Source organism: Macaca nemestrina, chromosome 2, assembly GCF_043159975.1.
Source record: "Macaca nemestrina isolate mMacNem1 chromosome 2, mMacNem.hap1, whole genome shotgun sequence".
NCBI lineage: Eukaryota > Metazoa > Chordata > Mammalia > Primates > Cercopithecidae > Macaca > Macaca nemestrina.
Window position 1 is genome coordinate 1,978,440 of NC_092126.1, and position 23,063 is coordinate 2,001,502.

General features: G+C 43.5%; 2 protein-coding genes across 10 annotated transcripts in view; one reads left to right on the forward strand and one right to left on the reverse strand.

Annotated features, from left to right (window-relative positions):
* Positions 1 to 14,585, forward strand: part of LOC105470786 (SUMO specific peptidase 5) — a 78,517-nt gene extending 63,932 nt beyond the window's left edge. For 3 of the 6 annotated variants that reach the window (XM_011723023.3, XM_011723022.3, XM_071090583.1), the window contains exons 7-10: positions 2,946 to 3,083; positions 7,711 to 7,794; positions 9,553 to 9,603; positions 10,689 to 14,585. In XM_011723023.3, the coding sequence (XP_011721325.1) occupies positions 2,946 to 3,083; positions 7,711 to 7,794; positions 9,553 to 9,603; positions 10,689 to 10,799 (384 nt within the window). In that variant the 3' untranslated portion in view covers positions 10,800 to 14,585. Of the gene's footprint in view, positions 1 to 2,945; positions 3,084 to 3,720; positions 3,879 to 7,710; positions 7,795 to 9,552; positions 9,604 to 10,688 lie in introns of those variants that run through there. The other 3 variants (XM_024789442.2, XM_011723024.3, XM_024789443.2) reach the window with 3 other exon arrangements.
* Positions 14,586 to 17,000: 2,415 nt separating this feature from the next.
* On the reverse strand, positions 17,001 to 23,000 carry LOC105470787 (nuclear cap binding protein subunit 2). 4 transcript variants are annotated; one of them, XM_011723025.2, is made up of 4 exons: positions 22,844 to 23,000; positions 19,730 to 19,911; positions 17,664 to 17,802; positions 17,001 to 17,243 (listed from the first exon to the last, which is right to left on the reverse strand). In XM_011723025.2, the coding sequence occupies exons 1-4, from the start codon at positions 22,919 to 22,921 to the stop codon at positions 17,172 to 17,174; spliced, it is 471 nt and encodes a 156-aa protein (XP_011721327.1). In that variant the 5' UTR covers positions 22,922 to 23,000; the 3' UTR covers positions 17,001 to 17,171. The 4 variants fall into 4 exon arrangements, with proteins under 4 accessions (XP_011721327.1, XP_070946697.1, XP_070946699.1 ...); XM_071090596.1 differs by having other exon boundaries at positions 22,788 to 22,926; XM_071090598.1 differs by lacking the exon at positions 22,844 to 23,000 and adding an exon at positions 22,542 to 22,721.
* Positions 23,001 to 23,063: the final 63 nt, after the last annotated feature.

A 23,063-nucleotide genomic window follows, 5' to 3' on the forward strand; every position in this document is an offset into this window, starting at 1 on the left:
ACTGCTTCTAGGAGCTTTTTTGTATATTCTGTGAAATTTTCATAGACACGTAACATCTGTAAGTAGTGACAGTTTTATTTCATTCTTTGCAATCTGTATGCCATTTTTTTCCTTGCCTTACTGCACTGGCTAAGACTTGGTACAATGTTGAATATAAGTAATGAGATAGACGTCTTTCCCTAGTTCTCAGTCTTGGAAAACGTTCAGTTTTTCACTATTGTGTATGATGTCAGCTGTAGGCTTTCCTATTATTCCTATTTTCCTGAGAGTTTTTAATTATAAGTAAATACTGAATTTCATCAAATGCTTTTCCTGCATCTAATCAGATGAACCTATGGTTTTTCTTCTTTATTCTGCGAATGGGACCCAAACTGAAGGAGCAACACCTTTCTTGAGACGTGGCAGTCTCACATGGTAGCTCTTAAAGTTTCAGTTTGATCATGACATAATTTCACTTCTGGTTATTACATCCTTTTGATTAAAGCAAATCACATGACAGGACTACACTTCTCTCTTTGGGAGGGCAGAGAAGTCACATGGCATGGGCAGGCCTGTGTAATCTTCTTACAGGGAGGGCAACAAATAATTGGGGTCAGTGATACAATCTGTCATGCACATTGTTCTTAATTATGTGTACAGGTTAAATATCCCTTATCCAAAATGCTTGGGACTAGAAGTGTTTTGGATTTTGGACTCTTTCAGATTTTGTAATATTTGTATATATATAATGAGGTATTTGGGGGGTAGAACCAAAGTCTAAACACAAAATTCACTTATGTTTCATATACACCTTAGATGCATGGCCCAAAGGTAATTTACAATATTCTTAGTAATTTTGTATATGCAACAGTTTATGTACATTGACCCATCAGAAAGCAAACGTGTCACTATCTCAACCACCCCTGTGGACAATCTGTGGCATCATGTCAGCTCTCAGAAAGTTCAGATTTTGGAGGATTTCAGGTTTTCGGGTTAGGGATATTCAGCCTGTATAAAGCTCTATGTATGTCTGTGTTAATGTGTTAGAAGAAGAAAAATGATTTGGAAAGATAGGTGAAGTGTATCTTTTTCTGTATTTTGTAATTTTTATACAAAAATCTATTTTACAATGTAGGAAACATTACTTTTTGAGAAGAATATAAATCTGGTTTTATTTATTGCTGTATTCTAAATATGATTCCTTGTTTTAGATACTCGGAATTAAAAAAAAAAAACTCCGAATTTATAATCTGGAGAGGACCATTGTTTATTATTTTCACTATTTCCTTCTGCCCACCTCACTCCCCTAGGTTGATGCAGAAACTGAAAAGCTAAAGTGATTTTTCTCCAGGGTCATGAAGACTTACAGAAGATTCATTTAGAGCAGGACACTATTTGAATATCAGAAAGCGAGAAGGAAATCTTGGGAAATTAGTTTCGGAGAATTTGAGGTAGTTTAAAATGTTTTAACCCAAGTAATCACCAAATTACTCTAACCTGAGAAGGCAAATTGATTCACCCTTTTACAAATGTGTGTGGAGCACCTACTACTTTATCACCCACTCTACACTGGAATTTCGAGTGGAATAGCAAGCATTTCTAGACTGTAAAGGGATATCTATTACGATATAAAGGTGTGTTATGATTGTAAAGGATGCATAAAGTATTATCAAGGATGTTTTTCTCAATTTTGACATTTGAGAGACCCAAGCAAGTAATCATAATAACTAAGATATTTGGTTACTTATAATGGGCTAAACAGTTTTATGCATCTTACACATATTCTTTTATTACTTTTAAAAACTTCATAAGGTAGGTACTATTTTCTATGCATTTTATTAGTTGAGGAAATTAAGGTGCAAAGAAGCTAAGGAAATTGCCAAAGTCATCTGACCAATAAGTGGAAGAGCCACAATTTGAACTTGAGCAGACTTGCTTCAGAGCCTATGATCTTAACTGCTGCTTACACCATATCTGTAGAAAGAGTCTGTAGATGCAGTTTCAGGGTGTCACTGTGTGTCGCCCAGGCTGGAATGCAGAGGTGTGATCATGGCTCACTACAGCCTCCACCTCCTGGGCTCAAGTGATCCTGCTGCTTCAGCCTCCCAAGTAGCTGGGACTGCAGGCATGCACCACCGCACCTGGCTGATTTTTTATTTTTATTTATTTATTTTTCTCGAGACAAGGTCTGGCTCTGTCACCTAGGCTGGAGTGCAGTGGCGCAATCTCTGCTCAATGCAACCTCTGCCTCCCAGGCTCAAGCCATCCTTTCAACCTTAGCCTACCAAGTAGCTGCGACTGCTGGTGCACACCACCACACCCAGCTAGTTTTTGTATTTTTTGTAGATACAGGGTTTCGCCGTGTCACCCAGACTGGTCTCAAATTCTTGAGCTCAAACGATCTGCCCGCATTGGCCTCTCAAAGTGCTGGGCTTACAGGCGTGAGCCACTGAGCCCGGCCTGATTTTTTATTTTTTGTAGAGACAGAGTCTCATTATGTTGCCCAGGCTGGTCTCAAACTCCTGGGCTCAAGCAGTCCTTCGCCTCAGCCTCCCAATGTACTGGGATTGCAGGTGTGAGCCACCGTGCCTGGCCCCTTATACTGTTTTCTAATACTATGATTCCTTTCTAAACAAGAGTTGAATCCAGGTTAAATATGTACATGAGAAAATGAGGTAAGCATAAAAACAAGGAGCCAAGTCATATCAGGCAGTTGACACACAGGTTTAGTAGATGAACTGGAAAACTGTATATTGTATAGCTTTATTTTTGTATTATTGTTGTGTGTTACAGCTTAATAGTTACAAGCATGGGCTTAGAGTAAGACCTGGGTTCAAATTCTGGTTCATTGCTTACTACTTTTTTGCCCTTGTGTAGGTCACAGGTCAGCAAATGGAAGCTGCTGTTTTTTGGTGGTTTGGATAGCCTGTGGTGATGGCTGCATTTCTTTCTCTTTTCTTGATCAGGTGGATTTGTTTAAAAAGAGCCTTCTGTTGATTCCTATTCACCTGGAAGTCCACTGGTCTCTCATTACTGTGACACTCTCTAATCGAATTATTTCATTTTATGATTCCCAAGGCATTCATTTTAAGTTTTGTGTAGAGGTAAGTTAATATACTGCCTATTTTTTCATTTATTTTATAATTGGCCAAATGGCATCTTAGCTCTAGATAGAACAGCAGCAGTCAAAACCATATAGGAACAGTTTATGTCATGAAAATCCTCTAAAATGGTAGCTGAGAAAAGGACTAGAAGAGGAATCTCTGGCTGAGGAGAGGATCTGTCTAGGATCCAGATCCCCCTCTGAGGTACTCCACTTGGATTTTCTCTGTTTTTCCCTTAAAACTACATCTTGAATGTGGTTAGAAATTGTTTTTCCTCGATCATCTTAAAGCTAAAATTGGCTTGTATCTGCAAAATAACTCCTGTAGAATAAACTATAACCCAAAGTATTAGTGTTTAGCTAATAAACAGTTCAACAAGATGGTGGGATACAAAATCAAGAAAAATGAGTAGGTTTCCGGATTTTCCTGCACTATCACGAACCAGTAAGAAAATGTAACTGGGAATAAGATTCCATTTATTAAAAGAAACAAAACATAAATAACCCAGGAATATGCCCTAGGAAGAAATGTGGAAATTCTTTATGATGAAAACTCCTAAAGCTTTAGGTACTTAAAAGAAATCTGTACAAAACCGTGAAAGTATTTGAATGAAATACGGAGAATATTATGTTCGCAGAGTGCGGAAGGACTTCTTACATGGAGCCAAAGACAAGACATGAGGAACAACTGGATAAATTTAACCACCTCACAATTTAAAACTTCTGTGTATCATAAAGTTAAAAGACAAGCAACAGACTTGGAGAAAATATGTGTGATGTAAATAACAGAAAATAATTATCCAGAATACATGGGAAACTCCTACAGATGAATAAGGGGAGGATAAAAGGACCTAATAGAAATGGACAAAGGGTAATTTAGTAAATTTTAGGAAAAATGCAAATAACTATTTAAAAACACATGGAGAGGTGTTCAGCCTCACCAGAAATAAAGGAAATGCAAATGAAAACTACACCAGTTACATTTTTTACCCATTGTGTTAGAAAAAGTGATGCTATTCAAGTGTCTATGTAAGGAAATAGGCATTTGCGTATTTTCTGGTGGAGTGTATAAATTGATACAGCCGCTTGGGGACAGCTGCAGTTCTCATCAGTTCCAAGTGTAAATTAAAAAGATGCACATTCTGTGGCATATCAGTTCCATTTCTTGGTATCTAGTCCATAAAAATGCTTGTATCTGCAGATAAGGATGGGGCATGTGCTAGGATGTTCATGGCAGCATTATTTATAATAGTGCTAAATAAAACAACACAAATTTAGCTCTAGCAAGAGAATATAGCTAAATACACTATGGTACAGTATACCCATACTATTAAACTGACCATAGCAGTTAAATAGAATATACTAGACCTTCAAGTCCTCAAATGGAAAGATGTCCAAGGCGTAGAGCTTTAAAAAGCCAATTGTGGAATGATACGGTATAGTACATTTATAGAAAGAAGTACATGTGTATGTGTATATATACAAATACATGCAGGTGTATGTGTAGGCACATATATATATATATATTTGTAAGTAAAAAGATAGGATCTTACCATTTTTGATATCAATGATTATTACCTTTGGGTAAGTGTGGAAAAGCAAGACTAATAGTTAAAGGTGATTTGGCCTTATTTAGAATATTTTTAATTATAAGGAGAATATTTTGGCCTTATTTTGGGATTTTTTGTTTTTTTTACAAGGAGAATATTTTCTTGTTTGTTTAATTAACATTTAATTTTAAAATTAAGTTTAATGCAACCTATGAGGAAAATCAAGTTTTCAAAATCACATTTTCATTTCCAAGAAATCCAGGAAAAAAATACCCCAAAAGGGAGAAGCCTCCTGGGCCCAGAGTTCTCACAATACCAGGTGTGAGCGTCTTTTCCCGTTCCCTTCCCCTAATTCCTTGCCTTTCTCTCAACCAACATATTCCCATACCGGCCAGAGCCTGTCTATATTGTCTCTTTCCTAGACAGACCTGCAAAGATACGACCAAAAGTGCAGCCATGAGTGCCTTTAAGAATCAGATTCTGACAGGCAGAGGAGAGCAGAGGTGTTGGGAAAATTGTTTCATGTAGGAACTAGTTACTGTGCCTCTTGCTCTGTGCCAGGCACTGATGCAAGGAGTCAGGTAGGACCAGACAGACGTTCGCCTTCATGGAGTGAATGATGGTTAAACAGGACTTTGTTTGTAAAACATGTAGTTGGGTTCAAGTCGATTCTGAATCATTAGCGTCTGGTTCTGCACAGTAATAAAAATTCATCTTCTGAATTTGTGCCCAAGCCTTCCTGCAGAGTTCTTACCTTTTCCGCACAATTACAATTGGCCTAACAATTTTGCATATTTGCAAAAAGACGCTAAGAACAGACTCCTTTTAGGTGATAACTAGAAGTAATTTGGAGCCAAGTCATCTGGGCAGGTGGGGTCAAGCTGTTTTTTGTTTTAAGAGGATGTAGGGGTTGTAGAAGTGGTGCTTAACTCAGTTAGGGGTCGATATCTCCAAAGAACTGATGAAAAGTGTTTGAAACAGTCACTACATAAATGTGTAGATTCCATGGCAGCAGAGACTGGAAGAGCTTTATTCACTAGTGTCCCCAGCACTTGAACCATTATAGATGCTCAGTACATTTTGAGTGTAGGTGACCTTTTTTTTTTTTTTTTTTTTTTTTTTTTTTTTTTTTTTTTTTTTTTGAGACGGAGTCTCGCTCTGTCGCCCAGGCTGGAGTGCAGTGGCCGGATCTCAGCTCACTGCAAGCTCCGCCTCCCGGGTTTACGCCATTCTCCTGCCTCAGCCTCCCGAGTAGCTGGGACTACAGGCGCCCGCCACCTCGCCCGGCTAATTTTTTTTTGTATTTTTAGTAGAGACGGGGTTTCATTGTGTTAGCCAGGATGGTCTCGATCTCCTGACCTAGTGATCCGCCCGTCTTGGCCTCCCAAAGTGCTGGGATTACAGGCTTGAGCCACCGCGCCCGGCCTATGTGACCATTTTTAAGGACAAATCTTTTTTGCCTGTATTTTACTTAATAATTTACATATACTGGCCGGGCAGGGTGGCTCACGCCTGTAATCCCAGCACTTTGGGAGGCCAAGGTGGGTGGATCACAAGGTCAAGAGATAGAGACCATCCTGGCCAACATGGTGAACCCCCGTCTCTTATTAAAAACACAAAAATTAGCCGGGCATGGTGGCATGCGCCTGTAGTCCCAGCTACTCGGGAGGCTGAGGCAGGAGAACCGCTTGAACCTGGGAGATGGAGGTGGCAGGGAGCTGAGATCGCACCACTGCACTCTAGCCTGGGTGACACAGTAAGACTCCATCTCAAAAAAAAAAAAAAAATTTACATGTACTGCTTATTCTGAGAACCTAAAGTTACTTATTTAGAGGGAGAAGAGCAACATGCGGTCAGACTTGGTTAAATATTAAGTATTTGCTTTTATCATGTGTGTTCTTCTGAAGAGGTGGCTTCTAGTCCACCTTTTTTTTTTGTTTTGTTTTGAGTCAGAGTCTCACTCTGTCCCCCAGGCTGGAGTGCAGTGGCCCAGTCTTGGCTCATGGCAACGTCTGCCTCCTGGGTTCAAGTGATTCTTGTGTTGCAGCCTCTGGAGTAGCTGGGATTACAGGTGTGCACCACCATGCCTGGCTACTTTTTGTATTTTTAGTAGAAACGGGGTTTCGCTTTGTTGGCCAGGCTGGTCTTGAACTCCTGACCTCACATCGTGTGATCCACCCGCCTCAGCCTCCCAAAGTGCTGGGATTATAGATGTGAACCGCCGTGTCTGGCCATGGTCCCCTTTTGTTAGGGGGTGGGTGGGGGGCGTTATTCACATAACCTCTGACTTCACTCTTGATGTGGAGAGAGACGCACAGAGGTTGAGAGTACTGGGGACATTGTGAAACTCCAGCAAGCTTCATCTTGGTAGATATTTCAACAGTGGACTTGACCATATTCAGTATTCAGAATGAATTTTAGTATAACTTTCCAGAAACTGAATGTTAACCTTTTCTGCAGCCCTCAAAAATAAGGAGTGTATCAGAATATCTAAGGCTGGAATGTTTTTCATTTAGTTTTAGTTGTTGATGTCTGCCATGGGTTCCTTTCCTCTGTGGAGCACTGGCAATGATAAAGACTTTCTTTTTGACTTGCCAGTATGTAAGTTTCAAATGCAGCAGCTGACTTACTGTTGGGAAGGGCTGGCTATAACCATCCCATAAAATGTTCTGATTAGACAAAGCCAGCATCCACAGTCTGGGTGCAAACTTGAATACAGGAGGTCTGACTCCCCCTTAACAATATGAAATGGAGAGTCTGAAATAAAATTCCAGCTTTAGCCAGGAGCAGTGGTGTACACCTGTAGTCCCAGCTACTTGGAAGGCTGAGGCAGGAGGATCTCTGGAGCCTGAGAGTTCAAGGCTGCAGTGAGCTCTGATCACGCCATTGCACTCCAGCCTGGGTGACGGAGCAAGATCCTCTCTCTTAAAAAAAAAAATTTGTTCCAGCTTCTTAATGCATACTCTGCCCAGTTATGGGGCCACAGCCTCCTCTTTTCCTTCTGTCTGCTATGGGCATGTTCCATTTTTCACCAACTGATGGAACACAGCATCTGTGTTGTGGTTTCTTTTTAACCAGAATATAAGAAAGTATTTGCTGACTGAAGCCAGAGAAAAAAATAGACCTGAATTTCTTCAGGGTTGGCAGACTGCTGTTACGAAGGTAAGTATGTGATAACAATGAAACCCAGGCATGTCCAGGGGATGGAATTATGTTAAGGGTGGGTGCCTTTAAGAGTATTTGAAGACTGGTGACAGAGATACCAAGGAGAGCCTGGAGGCTCCAGGGAGGCAGCTGAGAATAAACTTCAGTCTAGTATCCATCATCGCTGCTCAGTTGCCCAGTGCTTCCCGGGAGCAAATCACTTCAGTCACTTCCTCCCTGAGGCAGTTGCTAATGATGTGTTTGCTCTTCCGGGGGGGAAAAAAACTTTTTTGGGTGGCACTTGCCTCTTGCATCATGGCTCTTATTTCCAGATGACCCATATAGACCCAGAGGAATGCTGAAATGACTATTTGGATCCACTGAGGGGGAGAAGGTGCACTGGGCTACTTGCCAGGCATGTGGGGAAGATAGCCCAGGCACTTCAGTCCCACCACCGTCTGGATGCAGCGCCATGTTTGGCCCGTGACATTCGAACTGTGAGGCAGAGTGCCCAGGCACAGCCGCTCATTCCTGTCGTAAATACCAGTGTCTTCCATTGATGGCGGGCTGTATTGTTTCCAGTGTTTTTGTGTATTAGATCCCATTTGATCCTTATAACCTGTGCGGTAGGCAGGTCATCTAGGGATAAGCATCATCTTTATTTTGTAAATGAGAAAACTGAAGCCCAGGTGTGATTTTCCCCAAAGGACATCAGAACTATTGATACAGAGTCAGGTCCTTGAATGCAGGTCTGTCTGGATCATTGACACAATGTTATAGGCAGGATCTTGAAACAAACCTTTAACCCAAACCCAAAGAGACAAGATTTATTAGTTCATCCTTGAACCGAACCAAATGCTAAATTTTAAAATTAAGCTTAAGTTTTGTATTTTGAATAACCTAGTATACCAGGTGAAACCAGAACTAGTAAATTTCCTGAAATTACCCAACTAAAAAATCTAGGTATTCTAAATTTAGTTAGGATCTTCCGTATCCCCGCTTTGGGCAGAATACAGTAACCAGTTCTTTTAAAAACATACTGTTGGCCGGGCACAGTGGCTCATGCCTGTATTCCCAGCACTTTTGGGAGGCAAAGGTGGGCGGATTGCTTAAGTCTAGGAGTTCAAGACCAGCCTGGGCAACATGGTGAGACCTCATCTCTACAAATAATAAAATTAACCAGGCGTAGTCCCAGCTACTTGGGAAGCTGAGGTGGGAGGATTGCTTGAACTCAGGAGACTGAGACTGTGCCACTGCACTCCAGCCTGGGCGACAGAATGAGATCCTGTCTCAAAAAAAAGCCCCATCACAAAAACCATACTGTTTACCTTCACAATTTCTTTCAAAGAATAGGACAGGGTCGTGTGATGTGAGATCTAAAGCGAAGACGGCTCAGTGGCGTTCTCATCCTCCTGGCGTCCAGGGGCCGGGCCTGTGTTCCCAGCCACAATTCCAGTTTGACTCCATTGTCAGTGAATTGATAGCAGAACCCAGTATCCAAATGCATGTTTTTAAAATAGGTTTTTACATTTGATTTCCCATTTCTCATATTTAGGTAAGACATTGTTTCATAAGTTGTGGTTGTCACCTGATAGCTCTTTTTATGTGGCCAGGTGCCTCCATAAAATTAGATGCTTGAGATACCAGAGGATATACCAGCTGTCCTGGAGAGAGAAAAGTTTCCTATCCTTTGCACATTTTTCCATAAAGGAGTTTTTCTTATCTGAAGAGGAGTAATTGATCTTATTTTAATGACTGTCTTGTTTTTCCCCTCAGTGTATTCCACAACAGAAAAATGACAGTGACTGTGGAGTCTTTGTGCTCCAGGTAAAGAAAGACTGCTTTTCAGAGTTTACACCGTGTGAATTGAGTTTGTGGGGTTGAGAGGGGAGAGGGCCGTTCCTGTGTGTGTATATGATGCTAGGTACAAGCCACAGAGTACTCACCTCCCCTTTGTTGCTGAGGAGCAGTAGTTTCTGCATTCTCAGATGTTATCATTAGGAAGAACCACCTTCCAGGGATCAAGAATGAACTGTGGGTATCATCCATGTCTCATTGGAGGTTATCAGTAAGCCACATTGGAGACTGACTTGAATTTGTCCATATCATAACCTTTGGCATTTGCAGAATTTAAAAAAAAAAACCATTGGCAAGCAATCTGCAGGTCTGACACAGAGTGATTAGATTTTAAATAAGGGCCACATTGAAAAACTGCCGTCATCTCCTTAGAGGTCAAAAAGCGCTATGGAAAAAATTCAGTTATAAATTATATTTGTGAAGGAAATTACAGAATATGATGCGTGAATTTAGAGATTTGCAAAGATCTTGGAAAACAGGTTCATTTGTGTAACTCATGCATGTTTGGGGTTTTATAAACAAATTCTAGTTCCCACTTAAGGGCCATGATAGGTCTAGCTGCACTCGCAGCTAATTCCTCCTCTGGGAGGAATTTAGGCCTTTTCATCAGTTGCTGCTTTTCACAGTACTCGGTCAGGAGGGAGAGGAGATTCCAAGCCATACACTAGCTTGGTCAGTTGACTATAATTTGGGTAAATGCTTAAAACAGTGTGTTTTTACAACAGTTTAAACAGACATGAAAATGCTGCCTTAGAGCGGGGTCCCCAACCGTCCACATTAGGTTCTCATAGGAGCGTGAACCGTTGTGAACTGCAGACGCGAGGGATCTAGGTTGTTTGCCCCTTATGAGAATCTAACTAATGCCTGATAATTCATCCTGAAACCAACCCCCTCTCCCCCAAGTCGGTGGAAAAATTGCCTTACACGAAACCAGTCCCTGGTGCCAAGAAGGTTGGGGACTTCTGCCTTAGACACTGTCAGGTCTGCGTTTAGTAAAACAGAACGGGCTGGCACACAACTCCAAGTGCCACTGAAGTGTTTCTGAACCTTTGCAGTACTGCAAGTGCCTCGCCTTAGAGCAGCCTTTCCAGTTCTCACAAGAAGACATGCCCCGAGTGCGGAAGAGGATTTACAAGGAGCTGTGTGAGTGCCGGCTCATGGACTGAAACTCCGCAGGGACCCTGGGAAGTCTGACCAAGTTGGAGCAGATGGTTTGTTACTTGAATCTCCAAACACTTAGTTGAATTTTTACAGATATTTCAGATCAGTGGTGTTGGGCCACTATTGTTACCTCAAATTTATTTTTTGCCCTTATTCATTTCTCCAGCTACCATGTGCTATTGTTTAATGTTCAGTTTGGTTTCATTTTTAATTTTATGGTTCTGTGCGTCCCCCATATTTAATATTTATTATTCAAACGCATGCATATAGACAGAGCATGCAGTGAAGAGTATTAAAAAAAAAAAGCTTAGTAGATTTGGTGCAGCTTTTGAAACTTAGTTAGACGTGAACTGAATACAGGTTTCAGATTTACTCCCAGAACCTACAATGCAAGATGTTTTTGATACAGCATACGCTGAGAATAGTAAGTGTTCCCTGGGGCATTAAGGGTAGCTGGGGGTGGTTTTGACAAATCCAGTCCTGTTTTACTTTACCAGCGGCACCTTTCACCACCTTCCTTCTCCAAGTGAGTCTTAGAGAGTGCGGTCCATTCCTTTAGAAGGGTGAGATGAAAGTGGTTGTAAACTGACTGGTGTCTTCTGTTTCTGGAAGCACACTTGTAAGCACAGTGGCTGCTTTGGGAAGAGGAAGTGTGAGAAAAAGACAGCAACCTTGGAGGCCAGTAACAATGACAGATTTCAATTGTGGTTTCAAGAATTATAATACATGGCGTACATCTCATAAAGGCTTTTGCTGAAATTCCCTGAATTTTTCTGTTTTCGACCTGTTAAAAAAATCTTAACATCCATCAGACTAGTGGTCAGACAAATGAGAATGCAGCTGTTCTCGGAGTAATTTTTAAGTTGTCATTTCCCTGTGTTGCCTCCCAATTGGAAGAAGTTAAGGTTTACCAAATGCATTTCTATTTCAAGGGTATCTGAAATTTAAACATTCAAAACTGAAGGCCGACTGACTTTAGATGTTTTGCAGGTGGCTGGAGAGAAGAGGGAGGGTAATAGAGACAACTTAGCCCCATGGGAGCACAGCAACCGTGTCAGGTTCTTTCTCCGGTCCCTTTAGTGACCTCAGTAGCATGCAGGGCACATGTGGCTTCTGCGTGGCCAGTGCTGATGACACCAGCACGGTTGTTTTTCTCCTTCCATTGAACCTCATCTTCTGAAGAAAGGCCCAAGAGGCCCTTGTCCATACACTTAGCTGCGTTAGGATTAACGTCACGCATCTTACATCTTTAACCCAGCCTTTCGTGACATATGGAAAGATGTATGTTAAACCTACCCAGTGATCCTTTCAGAATCGGGAGGAAAAACAACCAACGTTGTTTTTTCAAACTCAGAAGTTTGAATAGAAAAACACCAAGTAAGTGGCAGAAGATTCTCGAATTTATGCCTGCGTAGGTTTGGAGTGTTGAAAAAGCTAAAATGTTTGGTTTCACTTGGCCCTAAGGTATGGCTGAGAGAAGGCTGACTGCCGGCAGTTGAGGGTTGAGTCCGGCCGTGTTTACATGCAGGGTTCCCAAACACCAGTGGTGACACTGGGAAGCAGCCCCAGCACTTTCCTCTCCTGAGTCCTCCAGACTCAAAAATCCTTAATGTCAAACCAGGTCAGTGTTTCTTACTGTGTTTCAAGTCGTTAAAAAGACTGAGAGTAGAGGCACTTTATGCTGCTATAGGTGGGGTTCTGTCAGCGTTAGGAAAAATGACAGTTTAGGGTAAGGAAGATCTCTTCATGAGTTTTTCAAACATAGTTATGCAAACATGAGATTTTTCGAAACATATACCAGACATTTGCCTCTAATTTTTTTTTTTTTTGGTGGGGGTGCAGTATACCAAAGTAGCCAGCCAGCCAGTCACTGGGCTGTCAGTTCAAAATGTCTCGTACTTCAGAGTGAGGAGGTGTTTCAGTTCCTCTGACAGAACCTGGCATGCAGGAGACACAGAGTTGTTCCTATGAGAAAACCAGTGCCCAGAGTGTGAGCTGCCCACTTCCAGTCTAATGCTTCATAGGGCACCTTGAGGCATGCTGCCCGGTGTGGCTTAGACTAAATGTTGTTTGTTGTTGTTGTTGTTGTTGTTTTTTTGAGTCAGGGTCTCGCTGTCCCTCAGGCGGGAGTGCAGTGGCGCGGTCTCAGCTCACTGCAACCTCCACTGCCCAGGTTCAAGCAATTCTCCTGCCTCAGCCTCCCAAGTAGCTGGGATTACAGGTGTATGCCACCGCACCCCACCAATTTTTGTATTTTTAGTAGAGACAGGGTTTCGCCATGTTGGTCAGGCTGGTCTTGAATTCCTGACTTCAAGTGATCTGCCCACCTGGGCCTCCCAAAGTGCTGGGATTACAGGCGTGAGCCACTGCGCCTGGCCAATGTTGAGTATTTTAAAAGTCATTTTAAAATATTTGTCATCGATGAAACTTGGTTTCAGCACACATAATTGCTTTCCCTCTCTTCTTGTAATTAGGTGTAAACCTCTATAACTCAAGTCCTAGATTAGAATGTCCTTTGTCCTGATGTTTGCAGTAATTGCTTCCTTGGTTAATAAAGATATTTTTGAAATATACTCTGGACTGTTGGTGAAAAGAGGCAGGCGTGGCTTCACTGGTACTAGTTTGGCACTGAACTGTTTGGGTGCCCGTGAGGTGGGCAGACCTTATGCTTTTAATTTTTGAGATGGAGTCTTGCTCTGTTGCCCAGGCTGGAGCACAGTGATGCGATCTCGGCTCACTGCAACCTCTGCCTCCGAGACTCAAGCGATTCTCCTGCCTCAGCCTCCCCAATAGCTGGGACTACAGGTGTGTCCTGTAATTTCTGTATTTTTATTAGAGACTCGGCTAATTTTTGTATTTTTAGCAGAGATGGAGTTTTGCCATATTGGTCAGGCTGGTCTCGAACTCCTGACCTCAGGTGATCCACCAGCCTCTGCCTCACAAAGTGCTGGGATTACAGGCATAAGCCACCATGCCTGGCCTAGACCTTATGCTTTTGAGGTTGAGTGCAGGCCTTGTGCTAAGTGAAGTGCTACTTTTGATGAGCCTTCAACAAGCGGCCCAGTCCTCTCCTCAGCAAACTTATCAGGTTGTAGTTGCTTCTTTACAGTGGTCTTTCCTTTTATTGAATCTATAGCAGTGAATATAGATTTGATTCAACTTTTGGTTACGTTCTCTCAATCCTAATCAACTTTCATTTAGCCTCTTAAGAAAGGGAAAAGAAGGTGCTGCCAATCATCCCCAAATTATGTTTTTGGCTTTGCATTCTATTTTCTACATAGCACTGAATCTGAGTAACACAGTCATTCTGGATTTATAGTTGGAACAGAACAGTAACAGACCTAACTGGGACTCAGCCAGCACTAGCCTCATCTTAGCTGCCCCTTTTCTCTGCATTGCAGTTTACTGCTTCCCTGGGCTAGACATAACTGGGGGTTCTGGGCAGGTCAGACTCTTCAGGCAAGACAGTGTATTAGTAGTATGAATTCGATATACTGATTACTTGCTCTGCCTAGTTGAGAAACTGAATTAATCAGCAGTTACAAAGCATATACTTTGTTATGTGCTAGGCCTGGCCTATAGATAATTAAGACGGCCCGGGGAATACCATCAGAGAAGTGCTAATTGTATTTGGGTGTTACAAAAGCAGACCTAGACAAAGCTGTTCACTTAACTGGTACCTGTTGGGTCAGAAAAAGAATTTATTTAGAGATTATGATCATGTAAAATTACAGTACTCAACCCTTCTAGCAAAGTATTTTTTTGAAAAATAAACTAAATGCCTTTATAAACTTGTGTTCTCTTGTGTTGAGTAACATGTACTGTCTGGTGAGGAGTATTTTTTTCTCGTGACATTCCAGTCATGACAGAGGTCATCTAGGAAGTGAGCAGTGCAGGCCCTAACCAGCTTACCCTCCGAGCAGCAGCACCATCACCCGAAGTTTCTACAATGGAGATGTTCTGTATTTGCATCTTAGCTTGACTGAGAAACTGCATGTTTAATTCTCATACTTCACTCCCATGTATTAATAGTGATTCCCTCATCTGAGTGTGCGACTGAATTTTCACTTTCTCTGGTGAAGGTGAGAAACAAGTCAGATGTTCTCCATGAGAAATAGGAAAGAATGCAGTAGACTCACATTTAGTGTTCTCAAGCCCAAGAAACACAAGATCCTCTTAAGTCACCCCCACTTTCCCTTCCCTTGAAATCATCCAGAGCATGCTTTCTGGAAAACTAACCTATTCTTCCATCAGCAGAGGTTGCCTGGTGCCTATTTTATCACTTTCACAAGAACATCTGTGTTCTCTTCACATGCAGCCATAGTTATTTCCAACTGTCAATCAGAATGCACATGCCGATTGTCCACATTATTCCTAGAACCCCCCTAGAACGCATTCATGTGTATCCAGAGTCCCGGAGTTCCAGAACACAACCCTCTTTACAGGGCAGGAACGGGCAGCGACAGCAACACGTTCACCCAGCTTTACTGAGACCTGTTACAGAAGACGCTCCAAATAAAACCACTGTCTCCTGTAGATATCTGAGTTACCTTTTACTACAAAAGAATATCAAATACATTAAATTACAGTGTGAAGGAATTTTAAAAATGAAGTGTATCATTAAATGTTTGCAAAATTTCTGGCCGGGCGCGGTGGCTCAAGCCTGTAATCCCAGCACTTTGGGAGGCCGAGGCGGGTGGATCACGAGGTCAGGAGATCGAGACTATCCTGGTTAACACGGTGAAACCCCGTCTCTACTAAAAATACAAAAAACTAGCCAGGCGTGGTGGCGGGCGCCTGTAGTCTCAGCTACTTGGGAGGCTGAGGCGGGAGAATGGCGTGAACCCGGGAGGCGGAGCTTGCAGTGAGCCGAGATCATGCCACTGCACTCCAGCCTGGGAAACACAGCGAGACTCCGTCTCAAAAAAAAAAAAAAAGTTTGCAAAATTTCTTCCTAAGCACTTACAACTAGTTATATAGCTCTTTTAAAAATTCAGATTTCTACACTTGGTTTAACATGAAAGACATTCGCACTAAGGTACGTCAGCCCCAACTTTCACAGACTGTTGGAAGTTAGAAGGTACTTTGTTGCTAAGTGAAAAAAATTCATTTTTCCTATCAGGGAAAATTATACTAGACTTAACAGTTTTAAATGAGCAATAACTCACATATTAGAGAGAAATCACCTCTTGCCTTATAAATACCAAAGAAATTCCCTAGACTCCCCTTCTCTGTGGAACCATGAGCTCACTGTGAAGGCTTGAGCCTCAGAAGTACAATTTGAGGAAAAAAATGAGAAACGGCTAAAACAGGAATCTCCTGCAGGAACCTTCTGTGACTGTTAAACATTCCATCTTCAAGCTCCCTTTTTAAACCCAGTCTGTTCTCAACATCACTGAAAATGAAAAGAATAAACTCGGTGATCCTCATGTCAAGGCAGTGTTTTCACTGTCTCTTGAGAGTTTACCCCATTTCTTACTGGCAACATCTCCCCTACCCCTGAAATTATTTACAGGTTCCCTCTATGGCAAACCCTTGCCCTTTTTTTAGCTTTAGGTATAACACATCTTTTGAAAAACGTGTTAGTAAATACTCAAGCTTGGGCGTCATTTCCTGATGTGTGAAGCATGGAAGCAGTACTGTCCTGTGGAGACTGCTTTTGCACCAACTATCTAGGAAGGTCCTTGGCCTCTAAGCTTGCCTTTAGAGGTTGGAATTCATAGAAAACAAATTCAGCTGTCAAACACCTGTTCCTAATTTTGTGCAAAGCAATACAACATAGCACAACTCCATTTGTTGTTTTTCGTTTTGCTTTGTAGAGAAGGAGTCTTGCTATGTTGCCCAGTCTAGTCTCAAACTCCTGGCTTCACGCTGTCCTTCCTCCTCAGCCTCCCAAAGTGTTGGGATTACAGGTGTGAGCCACCATGCCTGGCCCCACCTCCATTTATTAGGCTATCTCATGCAAACTTAAAATTAAAATTAAAAATCCCAGGCCCCAGGCCCCAATGTAGATCATGAACCTACTTAAGACTCAATATAGTAAAAACAAATTTTTAAATGTTTCTGTCTTTCTAAAAGTGTAGTGGTTTGGGCTAAAGACTAACCAACATTATAGATCCAATCTGTTGTCAAACAACACAATTTCTGACCGGGTAACAAAATAAATCTGATCATCTGACACATGGCCAAGATTCTCAGACAGTAAGTAAAGGCATTCTTTTGGGTTCTGTCCTTTAATAACTTTCAGAGGCTTCCAGTTCAGTAAAGACACTGATCAAAGCTTGGTAAAAATGGGCTCGTTTGCAGACTTTTGGTGATGTTTTTCAATCAATTCAACAAGCCAAACGAGTGCTAGTCACTGACAGAGTTCTCATCACTCACTGGTTCTGGGCCAGTTTTCCATAGCCTCCTCTTCCAGCGTCATAGTCCTGCCGATACTCATCCCGAACCTTTAATGGAAAGAATCCAGAGTTACAGTATGGAAAAGAATGGTGTAACATATATGTCTCCCATAAACACGTTAGACAAACAGTGAAACCTGTTCAGATGCCATAATGTGAACATTTCAAGCAGGACATATGCACTTCAACTCATTTCAGTGCATTCTGCTTTCATTCTAGATGTTCCTGCAGGTGGAATCTAGCCCCTAGCAGAAGTTCAAGAATGGTTGCTTATTAGAAACGTACAGGACTTATATTTCAGGGTTTAAAAAATTCACCCAAACCGTTGGGTGGTTTTCAGATCCACTTCAAGCCAAGGTTATAGACACAAAGTTATTTACAAAAGAGTAAATACAAATTGCCAAAACACCTGTCATTGTGACTGGAATCCCAGGCAACGGGCTGAGCCCAGAGACCCTTCTCGCATACCTGGCCCCCAGATCGCCCACGGCCGTACTGCCTGCCCTCCTTAAAGCCTGCGTCCCAGTCTGTGCGAATGATTCGGTCATCCAGACGTGTTCCATTTATGTACCGCATGGCATTTTCGGCATCTGCACGTGAGTAATATCTTAAGTATTAAGGAACACTACCATTTTTCCAAACATTTCTGGAAATAGGGGAACAACATGTAAACGAAGCTGCATTGTTAAAAAGTACAAGAGCTAATCTAATCAGATGTAGTTCAGAGACAGCAGTTCAGCTTGCACAGGCCTGTCTGCCATGGTTTGGAAGCACAGAGAGTCAAACATGACACGTCTCCGTGGCTGCACTGATCAGATTTGTTGGACATTCCTGTTGATAATTTTTGGTCCCATCATCTCCGTATTTGGTTTGCAAAATATAAGATAATTCAGTGCAGGTTTGGACCATTGTACACTTCTTATCCAAGAAACAAGTGCTATATATTCAAGTTAGGTGCCATATATTCCAGGGCACCTTAATAAAGAGAGGGTCACAGTGCATGTGGAATTGCGCTCGTTTCACTAAAGGAAAGACTCAAGGTATCACCAGGGTAGCAGTCCCCAAACCTACTTCATCAGAGAGAGCTCCCTTTAATTAAAGGGGAGGACATTTAATCCCAGACAAATAAAAATAAGACAATGGTGTTGTGAATAAACCATCTGGAGGAACTAGTGTCTTTGATGTTAGCAGGCCAAAATAAAATCTCTCTTCATTCTAGCATTTGGGAAACCCACATATCCCCAAGGCAAGCCAGTAATCTGGGAGAGATGCCCTGCCTGGGTCCAGTGAGTCAGCATTCTTTTCCTTAATTATGAGCAGAAATCCAGGGATCACCAGACACTTAAGGAAAAATTTCATCTGAAACAAATGTAATTCAGGACACAGGAAAAAACTCAAAAGATACATTAGATTGGGTCTGCAAAATTTCTCAGAATACTAAATTGAATGACCAAAACAGAGAGTAAAAAGAACATAGAATAAATCCAGGAGGTCCAATGCTTAAAAGAGTCTGAGTAAGAAAATGATCACAAGTAAATACAGTTTTGGTTTGTACCTATACAATCAGCTTATACACACCTATGTAATGAATTACGATATAGCTATTAAAACATTTTTTTCTTTAAAGATGGGGTCTTGCCCCGTCACCCTGGCAGGAGCACAGTCACAACTCAGTGTAGCCTTGGACCCTTGGGCTCAACTGATCCTCCAGCCTCAGCCTCCTGAGTAGCTGGCACTACAAATACGAGCCACCATGCCCGGCTATACGGCTATTTTAAAAACAGACCTACATGTGCTGAAATGGAACAATAAATAAATAATAAATGATTTTAAAAACAGCACATGAAGTACACTACTGCACACCCACAGGTTACTTCTTGAGAGATGCTCAAGAAACTGGTAACTGCCTCTGGCAAAGGGAATTAGGGGTTTAGAACAGTACAAGGTTTTTATATTTTCACTGTGCTCTTTGGAATTTTTTTTTTTTTTTTAATGAAGGGCAAACATTCTTGAAAAACTTTTTCTTAAACAACCATAAAGCATGGATTTCAGGAGAGAATGTAACTAGTGTCAGCTTTACAGTATAAGAGCAGTGACGGCCGGGCGCGGTGGCTCAAGCCTGTAATCCCAGCACTTTGGGAGGCCGAGATGGGTGGATCATGAGGTCAGGAGATCGAGACCATCCTGGCTAACACGTTGAAACCCCGTCTCTACTAAAAAAAAAAAAATACAAAAACTAGCCGGGCGACGTGGCGGGCGCCTGCAGTCCTAGCTACTCCGGAGGCTGAGGCAGGAGAATGGTGTAAGCTCGGGAGGCGGAGCTTGCAGTGAGCTCAGATCCGGCCACTGCGCTCCAGCCTGGGCGACAGAGCCAGACTCTGTCTCAAAAAAAAAAAAAAAAAGAGCAGTGACACTGGACAGAAGGTAGGAGGGAGACGAGGGAAAACGTAGGGGCAAGTGCAGGGAGGATTATGAGCTACTACTCTCAGCTCTACCCCAGTTCAGCAGCCACATTCCATCCACAGGAAGGATACTCCACAAAACAGAATCCACATGCTGTTTTCTTCATTTTATCCAGACCCATAATGATTTTCTTTATGTCACCACTTTTGCTGAAGAGTTCGTAGATTTGTTCTTCGGTTGTGTAAAAAGAAAGATTTCCAACATATAACGTACAGCTTTTCTTCAGTAATTTTTCTTGTTCTTCATTGTCACCCTAGAATTTCAAAGAGAGACAAAAGTTAAGCAACTTCAGAGCCTTGCTTAAATAGTATTTCTAAGTATGGTAAAAACATTCATTCTGATTTGGAAATCAAATTCTCTCATCCCAGCCTACCACAAATCCCTTGCTCAAAAAAAGGGAGATGTTCACATCCTGTGAAGCACTTATGCAAAGTCCAGACTCTTAGTAGAGACAAGGCTCAAAAGTTATACCGCATACAGCAAAGTCACCCTACGCCAGACTGCCACACAAGCGGCTTTTTTCCCTGCACACGCCATCTTCTCAGCAGTGCATCCTTTCAACCAAGGTTAAACTCTGGACCTTGACCCATGTATGACAAAGGGCCCTTTTATACTCTGTAGTGAGAAATAAGTGGATTTCCAGAGAGTCCCCTTTTAATAACCCCATAGAGACTGTTCAAAGCAACAACTCTGATGCTTTACATGCTCATGTATTTTTTCTGAATTGAGGAAAAAAATGTAGTGATCACTAAAAACAAAACAGAGCTCACTTTCCTAATGGGCTTCCAAACTGGGATGACACGATGAAGCCAGAGATAAGAATATAACTGGGCTTCATCCAACACACCTGACAAATCCCTGGATCCAAAATGGCTCATCAGGGTCGCGCACAGCGGCTCACGCCTGTAATCCCAGCACTTTGGGAGGCCGAGGCGAGCGGATCACGAGGTCAGGAGATCGAGACCATCCTGGCTAACACGGTGAAACCCCGTCTCTACTAAAAAAAAAAAAAAAACAAAAAAAACAAAAATATTAGCCGGGCGTGGTGGCGGGGCCTGTAGTCCCAGCTCGCCAGGAGAATGGCGTGAACCCGGGAGGCGGAGCTGCAGTGAGCCGAGATCGTGCTACTGCACTCCAGCCTGGGTGACAGAGCCAGACCCCGTCTCAAAAAAAGTGCAAATCATGCCTGGCACTTAAGCATCTAAAACCTGGACTGGCCGGGGTCAGTGGTTCACGTCTGTAATCCCAGCACTTTGGGAAGCCCAGGCTGGTGGATCGCTTGAGTCCCAGAGTTCGAGACCGGCCTGAGCAACACAGGGAGACCCTGTCTCTACAAAAAATTAGCCGGATGTAGTGAGAGCCTGTGGTCCCAGCTTCTCAGGAGGCTGAGGTGGGGAGGATCACTTGGGCTCAGGAGGTTGAGGCTGCATGAGCCGTGATTGCGCCACTGCACTTCAGCCTAGGCAATAGAGCAAGATTCTGTCTCAAAAAATAAAATAAATTGACCGAATTTTTTTTTTTTTTTTTTTTTTAGTAGGAATCTCGCTCTGTTGCCCAGGCTGGAGTGCGGTGGCGCGATCTTGGCTCACCGCAACCTCCACCTTCCGGGATCAAGCAATTCTCCTGCCTCAGCCTTCCGAGTAGCTGGGACTACAGGCGCCGCCACCACGCCCGGCTAATTTTTGTATTTTGAGTAGGGATGGGGTTTCACCATCTCGGCCAGTCTGGTCTCGAACTCCTAACCTCGTGATCCACCCGCCTCAGCCTCCCAAAGTGCTGGGATTACAGGCATGAGTCACCGTGCCCGGCCTTGACTGAATAAATTTCAGAGCTTCCCTAATTTGGCGTCAAACAAAGTTTCCTTTTCCCTACTCTAGTAACACATTTCACACGTTCTCCACACTGACCTCTGCTATATGCGCCCCTTCATTTCCCAGTCACAAGGGGATTTCCCCCCTTTTTCTGAATTCTCACAGCCTCTCTTTTAACTCACTTCTACCTTAGATTCTTTGATAACCCACACTACAGGGGATTATGAGCTCGCAGAGTGCAGAAGCTGTCTTCCCTTCCCCCCAGGGTTTAGCACAAGGCTTTGGTGACAGCACTCAACAAATGTTTACTAAATAACCGGGTTAATGAGTCCCGCGCCGCCACCCCTCAACCGTATTCCATCCCTACCTTTGCTGATACTGAAAAGCCTACTTTGTATATCTGCGGCCTCCCCTTTTTCCACAAAACATACTGTGATATAGTCCGGACTAAAAATTTCTCTCTTCTGAAATCCAGCAATTCTCCGATCTTCACATCCAAACACCCTCAAAGTGCCCAGCTTGGCGTGTCCCCCTCCCCACTCCGAAGCCTCCCCGAGGGCGGAGTGAGGACTTCACTTGTGTCTCCCACGCACCGCGTGCAGCTTCCCTAAGACCATCCTCCCAGAGAAGGGCACTGCTTCGCCGATTTAAAAAAGAACGTAGGCCGGGTGCGGTGGCTCACACCTGTAATCCCAGCACTTTGGGAGGCCGAGGCGGGCGGATCACGAGGTCAGGAGATGGAGACCATCCTGGCTAACACGGTGAAACCCCGTCTCTACTAAGAAATACAGAAAAACTAGCCGGGCGAGGTGGCGGGCGCCTGTAGTCCCAGCTACTCGGGAGGCTGAGGCCGGAGAATGGCGTAAACCCGGGAGGCGGAGCTTGCAGTGAGCTGAGATCCGGCCGCTGCACTCCAGCCTGGGCGACAGAGCGAGACTCCGTCTCAAAAAAAAAAAAAAAAAAAAAAAAGAACGTAAAAAGCCCCGAATCTGCATCAAGAAGGCGCCTCTGCACACTCTGGGAGAGAGAAGGGCACCCCGCCCTTGTTACGCAGCCATCTGCGAGGTACAACCTGGAAACGGGAGCCGCCACTACCATCAGCGCTCAGGCCTCTCGGCACCGGCTCGGGTGCAGGGAGCGGCTGGAGGGAACAGGAAAGCGAGCCTCAAATGCCCTGTCTTCCAGAGCCAGCGGCTTCAGTGATGTACAAGCGCCCCCCCAGCACCCGCTCCCTGCCTCCCCAGCCGGCACCGGGGCCCCACTTGGCGTTTGGGGATTGCAGCAGAACGGGAGGCGACACAATGAGACAAGAGCAAACCGTTTCTCAGCGTTCTGGCCCAGGGCCTTCCCCTCTCGCGGCCCGGCCTCCCTCACCCGGAAGTGCTGGTCCCGGTACTGGCTCAGCTCCACGTAGGAGTCGCTGCGCAGCGCCTTCAGGAGGCCACCAGACATAGCGCAGAGAAGCGGACGAAGACGCGGCGATTCCCGGCACGAGGTGGCGTCTGCCGTGGCGGAAGCGGAAACGCGCGGAAGCGCGCATCTCATTGGACCCAATCCGAGGGCGGCAGTGTCGTCATCAAGCTGCGCGGACGCA